Source organism: Trichogramma pretiosum, unplaced genomic scaffold (assembly GCF_000599845.2).
Source record: "Trichogramma pretiosum strain Unisexual culture from Peru unplaced genomic scaffold, Tpre_2.0 scaffold35, whole genome shotgun sequence".
Lineage (NCBI taxonomy): Eukaryota > Metazoa > Arthropoda > Insecta > Hymenoptera > Trichogrammatidae > Trichogramma > Trichogramma pretiosum.
The window spans coordinates 104,272-114,336 of record NW_019640943.1 but is presented as its reverse complement, the minus strand read 5'-3'; the positions used below and the strand labels follow the sequence as shown (position 1 = coordinate 114,336).

Genomic DNA, 10,065 nt, shown 5'->3' with positions numbered 1-10,065 from the left:
TTTTCTAAGAATAAAAACACGTTTTTTGTGTGAATTTTCAATTTTTTATTGCAAATTGTTGATTTGCGCAATTTAAAATATAAGCATTAGAAATTTAGTGGTTTTAATAATTTTTCTTGTATATATTTCGACAGGGTAAGAGTGCAAAGTTGTACGTCAAAATCGCGTTCTCTGAACGATAATCTCCAAATTTATTGAGCAGATCCTTACAAAATTTTACGCACTTCTCCATTAAAATATTGAACAGGATTATATACCAGAAAATTACAAAAAAAAGGAAAAATTTTAATAAGTAAATGCTGGGGGTTGAAAAGACGCCCAAAATAACGAGGAAACTGAAATGTATTCATTCTTAATTAAATTAATCGCCACGCGTACTCGACGATCATAACAATGAGAGTTTATCTTGAACTCGTTTGACCTAATTACACAAAAACATTACCTTATATTATGTAGAACTGGAAAAGGGCCCCCCTCTCAACTCGAAAGTATCCCGCGCACCGACGACGCTACTCTGCCGATCCGACGTGAATCGCCACACGTAACAGTCGCGAGAAAGGGGGTCGTCACCGGTTAATCAAAGTTCGCGATTAGCAATCAACGTCTCCGTGTCTTTTTATTTCCGTCCATTTCCCGAGCGTACAGTCCAGCTTTGATCTCGATCGCGTACTATATTGTGTTGATGGTTCGTTCAAAAATATCGTGGCAAGAAATTTATACAGCCGAAATATGGCACTCGAGAACATGAGAAAGAAGAGATCGAAACTGTTGAGTATACAAGATATGGAAGATAGAAGTAAAGAGTTTTGTCGCATGATGATAGAAGGGGCCAATCAAAGCCAATATCGTGGTGAATATGGACAAAATTCGTTGTTCGAGGAATTAAAGATTATAATAAAAGACACGAGCGTATTTCCAAGCGAGGCCGACGCTATGCTATTCGCGTTGAAGAATAACGAATTTCGGATAGTGGCGTGTCTGCACGAGAGAATGGCGGTCAACGTTCACAAAGCCGAATTCGCAGATGGAAAGTCCGTGCTTCATTGGTTGGTCAAACGGAAGTACGTCGAGCCCCACAAGACCTACCTCGCGAGCGCCAAGTTGATCATCGATTACTTGCTGAAAGATGCGCAGGATAATTACCGGGACGGGCAGGGCTTCACGTACTTTCACGGGGCCTGCATGATCGGCGACTACTCGACGCTGCAAAGATTCATATTGACCCTGGGCGCGCGCGTCTGCAATATCGACACGTACGCGCTCTCGCCGCTGTACATCGCGGCCAAGTGCGGTCGCGAGGACGCCGTGCGATGCCTGCTGTACCACGGAGCGAATCCGAACTGGTACGACCGGCGGCAGGGCTCGAGGATTCTTCACGGGTTGGCGAGACTGCGCCGATGCGACTGCCCGGAGGCTTGCTGGCCCCTCACGGATCCGGACTCGGCGCCGAGACCCGTCGAGACAATCGTCGACATGCTCGTTCGTCGAGGTGCGCGAGTCGACGAGCGCAACGTCGCAGGCCTGACTCCGCTGGAGTGGGCCGTGTCGCGATTGGACTACAGTCTGACCCGGGCGCTTCTGAGACACGGAGCGAGTTTGAGGAATCTGAACGAGAATATATCGTTGAACATAAAAGATTATACCAAGTACGAATTGATGTTCTATCCGGTCGCTTTGTACGTTCCCGAGATGATGGCATTATTGACGACGAAGGGATTCGTAATGAACTCCCTTGCTCGATCTAAGTTTCTGATATTTTGGTCGGAAGCTGCGAAACACGAAATGGATGATTTGCAGAGTCTCGTGTCCAGTGAGTTATTCAATTTGGTTGGCATTACAATTTTAATTCGATAGAGATTAATTCACTTTTTCGCCCTTTAATTTAAAGCAAAGGAAGACATAAATAGTTGGAATGTATGGAAAATGATAGACTCACGAACGATGAAATTACGCCTAGAATTGCATTCTGAGCATAGATTTTTTCTTTTGCCAGAAGCGGTCGATCGCTTGAAAAAAAAGCTTTCGCAACCAAGTGGAACGGTTTCATTGAACCTAAATAACGATCGCATACCATGTGCGCCTATCATTCGGGCATTGAAAGGCATTATGGTGAATAAAGACGTCTCGCTGCTAAAAATTTGCGAAAAGAGTTACAAGGAGGCTTCTTCGATTTTAAAGAACTCGAGGTATTGGTGTTTACCGCATCTGAGTATTGACAAGATCTCTCGAGACGTTGTAAAACGACACATTGCAAACGTTTTAATAATTCCCCACCTGGAATTATTATTGGATCATTGTAAATTGAGTGTACCTCGTACCCAATTTGAATTGTTATTGGATCATTTTAAATCGTGTAGCTTAATGAGCTTAATTAGTGTACCACGTACAGTTCAGCTCTCGGTTGGCAATTCTATTAAAGTCAAGGATCTTGATCGTTTGCGCGAGGATCTAAATCGTTTGTGCGGCCGGTCAAACGATAAAAAAAAAGCAATAAGTTTTATTCGGTGTTTTTATATTTTTGTAATCAGCCTAACGATAGGAATAATTTTTATATACATAAATAACTAGTATAATATGTAAAATTAGCGTAATATATATAATTAGATATAATTAAATTGATAGAATAAATAAATATCAATAAAGTCGATCGGTATTGTCGTATCTAAAAAATGTGTAAATATTCTCGAAATAATATGTATTGAAACATTGTACTTGAAATGTTTTGGGCGATCTAGTAAATAAAACAAACAAAAAAATATCCAGCTTCTTTAAAAGTCAAATTCTTCTGAACGTCTAAATTACGGCTAAAACGGATTTTGTTTTCTAATCAAACGCTCATAACGAAAGCTCTATAAAAGCTTCGATAAGACAATGCAAGATTTTCGTGGGAATTTTTCATGACGATCGTTACGATGACAACGAGAAGATACAATATTTCAATCGATCGATTCAATAATAACCCGAAGAATCGTAAAATGAAAATTGCGAAGAATTTTTTTCATAAATCATTTGAACAAAAAGGCAACCTTAAATTCAGTCCATAATCGGAACAAACCCTTTCAATGTGATATTGTGTGATTTAATTTGGAGAAAAAAGTACTCAATCGTCACTGGGTTAAATACGATAATATTACTTTCAGCCTATAACACTAGATGGCGATTACCTTTAAATCTGTAAATCTGCAAGTGGCAAAGTTGAAATAATTATATAAGTCAAGTTCGTTTCGAACATACTATCGGTTCATTTTCACTCGTGAAGAAAGCGATCTGTTCAAAAGTCGAAGAGTCCAGTTGACTTTTTAGCAGTCCCTTCTTCGTCAAGCTTAATTATTTTGAATTCTGTTTCCACGTTTATATCTGTTTCTCAGCTTTCCCTCATTCCCGCATAAAAATCTAAAAGTTTCACCCAAGCAATACCAAACTTGGTCTTTGGGCGAAACCTGCCAAAATCTTGGCGCAGGAGACTACCCCAAACTACAACTCCACGTTTTCGTAGTTTGGTTCATTTTTTTCCAAAAATTCTGAAATCTTTGGGTCAAATTTTGAAAAATGAAGCCAAAATTTTGCTGAAATGATGGCAAAATTATGGCGAAATTTCGAGCAAATATATTTTTTTAAATTGAATCTAATAATTCAGTGAACAAATTCAAACAATAGCTTCCTCTATAGAGAAAGCCATAATGAAAAAAAATTAAAAAGTGGCAAAACTGACTCATTAATTGAACTCTGAATCTTTTTCCTGATGGCTCGTTGCTGTCATCGCCGCGATTATTCCGCGTTGTCTTTTTTCCTCCAAAATATTTTCGCGAATTTTGCAGAGTAGCGCACATCATTGTTATGACTTCACTATACTCTCTTTGAGAAAGTTAAAATTTTTTTTTGATGTTTTTTCGTTTATTAATGAAAATTATCTTGACAAGAATTTACCTTTGCGACTTAAAATTTGCAACATTCTAATAAACTTCGATGATTCTTGTTCAGTAACTGCGTAAAATAATAATATATACTATTGCGTAACAGATTTATGTAATATCTTTTAATTAAAACATTTTTTTCGATTTGGTAGTTACGAACAAAAGCATTGATTTTTTGTTTTGTTATGAAATTTACTTTCAGATAAGCTAGAAATTAAATTATCCAACTTTAATCTCAACATTTAAATATTTTCAGTGCACAAATTTAAAAGTGAGTATTTGAAAAGTTTTTCGTCGATCATTGTAAATTATCAGAGAAAACATTTTATTATTTTAGAATCTACGAGAAAATTCAGTGAGACCAGGCTGAGTTGAACTTTTTTTCAGCGGCTTGACAAATGTGAATGGAGTCACAGATAAACTTAAATAAAACTTGAATCTCACTTTTTGCAGAATTGAAAACGAAATGAAAAATTATAACTTATCGAATTTTTATAGAAACAAAAAATGACACTTGTTCATAACTTTATTATGAAACACTATGTTGAATTACAAAGATATAATTTCACTGTACGTATAGTTTATTCACTTTCAAAAAAGATGTAATATTTAGCTAAGGTAAGGTCTAGAATCATGGCGTTGAAACTTGATGTGGGTTCGCGTACGAAATTGAGAGAGACAAAAGAAGCGCCCAAAGCCACGTGCTGCGAGTGGCGTAAACAAACAAATTTCTGCTGGATGTACCCTAACCAAAGAGTAAAAACAGTATCAATAGATGGCGCTGTCGTACTTATGAAAGTCCTGAGATTCATAAAAGAACGCCTAAAATAAACTTCGAATTGTTCTATTCAATTTTACTAAAATAATCATAAAAGTATCAATACCGGACGTACCTCACGATTAAGTTAAAAATTTTTAATTCCGTCTGTCTGTAATATTTTGCAGCAGCAGCCGCAGCAGCCAAACGTTAATTACATCGGTTGGCCCTTATGTTAAGTTCATAATCATGAGAGACCTATACATTAATCTTTTACTTCAATATTGTACGAACAAGAATTACATTCATTTTCATCATTCAAGTCAAAAATTACAGCTTTATGCGGTTACTTGGAAAAAAAATAATCTTACACGAGCGCGGAGCGCATGAATTTTTTAGGGAACGCGTGCAAATTCTCGACACTTTATAAGAGACATAAGCAAAATGCACGAGGGACCGGGAGAAAAAATCACTTGCATACGCATCAGGTATTCAAAGCGCGGTATATGTATGCGGGCACCGCGGTGTCTTACTTTCGCGAGAATTTTCGAAGTTGAAGCATTTCAATTGACATTTCTTCCGTCTTTTTTTTTCCTCGACACGCATCCGCGAATATTCAAAGTGATGATATCGCTCATTTTAATCGCAAACTCGACGGGGATTTTCTTACCGCAATGACGACGACGACGATAGCTAAAAACGAAGTTCGGATATTTGAATAAAGGTACATAAATTTGCAGGCGCCATGTGAAAAAGAAGAAGAAGCGGAAAAAAAGTGTCCACCAGTCGAAAAGAAGTAGCGCGTGTCACGGATGCCAAAGGAAAGAGAGAAAGATTTTCTCAGTAGTCACAGTATGCAGCATAGCAAAAGTAAAAAAAATAAATTTAAAACGTTCTTCCGAATTTTGATAAGTCCTTAAAATTGTAGATCAAGCAGTGATCATTATCAGGAAGTTGTTATTGAATAAAAAACAATATAACAAATAAGAAGTGAAGAGCCAATGTTAATTTCTGCACACAATGCAATTTCTGTTAAATATTTAAACGTCAATAATCTTCGACGTTACTCATCAAATGATATTTCAGAAAATTCTGAAGAGTATTGCTACAGCAATTAAAGGCCGAACACAAAAACAAAAAGCTGAAGAATATCTAATGAAATTTTACTTGCATTTGCACGAGTATAACGAATCCGTCATTTTTTTCAACGAAATAATTAGTGAAAATGATGGTTTAACAGATCATCGAAAAGTCAAAATCATGTGCACAAAAGAACAGTGCTTTCATTACTTAGGCCGTGATTCAGAAAAAAAACAGAGCTGGCTTTGGCCAAGGATCTTCTTTCTGGCATTCTTGGACAACCCACTTGTTCGGAATCTGCGATCAAAATTTATGGAGAAAATTCAAGGAATGGGTAATGAAAATCGCACAGTTATTGTTCAATGTCCTAATTGTGACACCGGCCAAGGTTTGTCAGCGGATAGAGAATTCAAAACATGAGAAATAAAATAATTTTACTTGTACTCGAACGTTTGGGTATATTTAGTTCTATTTAATTTACATACTTAATAAATTCATTCGCGTGAATTACATTTTCGCTCTGTGCTGCCTAGCGGTGACACGTGTACTACTTCAAATACATCAAAGTATAACGAATACACGGAAAAACTTTTGACCATGTTTCACGCTCGAATTCTGAAAACGAATTACACGCGAGTTTTACTGAGCGCGGTTCAGCCTCGAGACTGAGCATGAATTGCGCTCGACTCAGAGCGCGATTTTATCTCAAAAGTTTTTCCGTGTAGGGATCTGCGCAATCAACTCACTTTCACCTTACGCAAAGGTTAGTACAGGCTCTCATACTTCCGCACCTCGATTACGCTGCTGTCCTGCTCACAAGCTTGACAGCCGACCAAAACCTACGTCTTCAACGACTCCAAAACGCATCCATACGCTTTATATACGGTGACATACCTCGCATGGCCCATATAACGCCTTATCGTCTTGCCTTGGGTTGGCTGTCGGTGTCGGGGCGGCGTTCATACTTGCTGATCAAACTTGCCGTAAAAATCATTTCAACTGCGTCGCCGGCACCACTTGCAGTCGGCTTCTCATTTCCCAATGATCAGCAACTCGAGCGGGCGTCCCGGCGTCGTCGGCCCCCAAGGCTTTACCACGAAACAGTGCACAGAGCTGCTCTTTTTAAGTCATTCACGGTCACATCCTCTCGCCTCATAAACGATATTCCATTTCCATTTAATCTCATGCACCCTCAACCAAACTTTCATTACACACTTTCAAATCATCTGCTATCAACTGAAAAATCAGAATGGCTGGAGCGCTGCTCTCTGGAGGGCCTTACTCCAATCCCTTCTTCCCTCTCACTCACACTTACTCTTCCCTAAAGAGATCTTTGCCCCGCCTCCTCTTGTCTCGCTGTTGCGTCGGCTCTCGCGCTCTCGGGCGCCTGCCTGCCTCTGCCCGGGGTGGGTGCGGGCCCTGTCTTGGTGTGATGTGTCCGTGCTGTGCCAGCGGACTAAATACCCATACTGATAATCAGTATGTCGCAACATAAACGCAAGCTGGTGTAACTCGTAAATATCCAATCTATACTGTAATTTGTAAATATGTCTATAATAATTCTATAAGTTGTAAATTGCCAGTGGGGCCAGATAGGGTTATACCCAAAGGTCCCAAATAAAGAAGTCAATCAATCAATCAATCAATTATTTTTTTGCTATTCAGTGCTACCAGGGTAATATTGAAATGATCAATCATCAAATAAGCTCGTGTCAATGAAGCAAACAAAGCCACGTTTACACGTGGAATGAGATTTTCTTACTTACGGGTTATGTTCATGACTGCGAAGAAATACGAGAAACAGAAATCACCTCGATATTGAAGTAAGAAGGAGCGAGTATTAAAAAAATCTTAAGAAATCAAATAATTACATTTTCTACCATTTTTCGTGAGATAACAATGAATTTAATTATAGTAGGCGAATTCAGCGCGACTGTCTTCAATATTTTAGTAGTCCAGGAGTACAATATATACATAAATTTTAGAGCCGTAACTTCAAAATTTTCCAATTTTCTATTTATTATTGACGCGTGTCGATGATGTGCGCGAGCGAACTCGAGAGCTTCGCTCGCAGCAATATACATGGGCTACATGGGATATATGGGCAATGTACATGGGCTATCCTACATCAAGCGTGAATAGCTAACAAATAAAATGGAAACTAATATTACTTTTACAGAGCACATTGAAAAAATAAATTTTTTTTCAAATCTCAGTTCTCTAAGTTCATCTCTCAAAGATCTGCGGAGGCTCAAATTTGTATTTTGATTTTTTTTGGAAAGCCTGCTATTCTGATTTTGGAGTGACTGTGAAAAAATATTTGAACCAAGATTATTTTATGTAAGTTTTGATTTGAATTTCGTATTTTGAATGGTAGGAAAAATGAATCGCGACAGATCGGCGCCGTTGTCCAAGAGCAAATCGACCGCGTCCGGCTGGAGATTCGCCACGGCCAATTGCAGAGTTATCAAGTAATCACTCGTTGCAGTCGATATACTGACTTTACTCTCGCGTACATTACGATAACACGCGGGCGAAGCTATCCGCGAGTCACGAGTGTTATGTCTTACTTGTCGTTCGTGGACACGCACGCGACCGCTCAGTAAATCAAAGAAAGAGTAGAGAAAGAGACATATACACATGAAGTTTTTTTCATTTTCGCTACAGCCTCTTTAAATGCTTTTTTTCTTTATCGGAAACAGTTCACGCGGTACAGCCCATATATACATAATATAAAATACGCGCGGAATCTCTGGTATTAATCAAAACGAAGGGATTATTATTGCTATACACACACGCGAATAGTTGCGTTTCTCGCACAATTTTGCAACCCTTCGTCGTTTGCCCCGCTGTTTAAACATTAATCCACGCTAGATCTACTTCAATTTGTAATACATCGCTTTGTATCGCACCTATGCTATCTCAGCGTGGCGAGCTGCTGCTGCTGCTTTCGCGTTTACGCGGGATAAATCGTAATGAGCAAATACTACTACTAACACATGCGCACGTACGTGTCGTGGTGGTACTGCTACTTATACTGGCACCAAATGAGAAATATCGATGTTTGCGCGCGTTCGTTATATCTATACGAAATGTGTGTCAATGTGGGCTTTTCGAAATTTGAATTATTTCATAAGCACGTGGATTATGTATGTATCGTCTTGTACCTCGCGCGTGAAAAATTAGCAAGTGATATGCAGAGAGAATGGATATTACGACTACAAAATTTCGAATCTTTTTGTCAAAAATCTCGCTGCGCTTTAAAATTTTCATCGCGTTTTACGCAAAAGCATCCCTCTTACAGGGCGCGTGTACACGCGTTCTCGTCGAACATCGAAACCTTGCGGTAATGCCGATGCAATATATAATATATATCTTACCGAAGCACGCGAAATCTCTACCTCTCTCTCTCTCTCTCTCTCTCTCTCCCGAGCATTATGCGTTGGAACTTCCGTTAACTCCGATGTAACACGGTGTTCCTCTTAAAATCGATCTATTATGCAATTGCAGCTGCCGGGGAGAGCGGAAAATCCTGCGGGTCCGGGCTCGCTCGCTCGGAGGCAAGCGTTTACCTATTTCTGCATAATGCAAATCGACGCGCGCGCGCCTGCAACCGAGCACGTATGCCACCGCCGCTGCTGCCTGTCTGCATGTTTTACACGTGGCAGGCAGCGCACACATCGACGACGACGACGACGACGACGAGAAAGAGGACGATGGGACGTGTCGGCACGTCGACTAGCTGCAACTCAGAGTACACAGTTAGAGACGAGGGCATTTTTCTCGCGCGCCGATCGTTAAATCATTCATCCCTCCGCGTGCTCGTAGAAACTGTGTGCAACGTATATATTGGAAAGGGTGATAACTAAATATATGGTTTTGTTGTGTATAAGTCAAGGTGATTTTCCGTACGTCCATTTTGTACAGAATTTTTTCGCATTAAAAATTATTCGTAAAATGTAATTATGTAACGAGTAGTAACGTCTTGAGTTGTGTAGGCTATTGATAACTTTCTTTTTTCGTTTTGTGAATATCAAAACAATTTTCGTAAATCTGAAAATCGTGAATTCACTCGGCGGCAGTAATATTACAGTAAAACTTCGATAACTCGAAATCCTAAGTACAGGCTGTAATTTCGAATTATCGAAAATTTCGAATTAACGAAGTAAAAGAAAGGTCAAATTAAATAAATTTTGAATTATAGAAAAACGCAGGTATTTTTATTTATTTTACATGTAAACACAGTTCTAATTAAAATAAGAAGTCATTTTGACGATGCCTTGGTCCATTGGCGTATGACAGACGTCAAATTTG

At 39.1% G+C, this 10,065-nt stretch overlaps 1 protein-coding gene across 1 annotated transcript; it reads left to right on the top strand.

Moving 5' to 3' along the window:
• The first annotated feature begins 729 nt into the window (after positions 1 to 729).
• On the top strand, positions 730 to 1,854 carry LOC106653378 (ankyrin repeat, PH and SEC7 domain containing protein secG-like). The gene has a single exon (XM_014372778.1). The coding sequence runs from the start codon at positions 730 to 732 to the stop codon at positions 1,852 to 1,854; it is 1,125 nt and encodes a 374-aa protein (XP_014228264.1).
• The last annotated feature ends 8,211 nt before the right edge of the window (positions 1,855 to 10,065 follow it).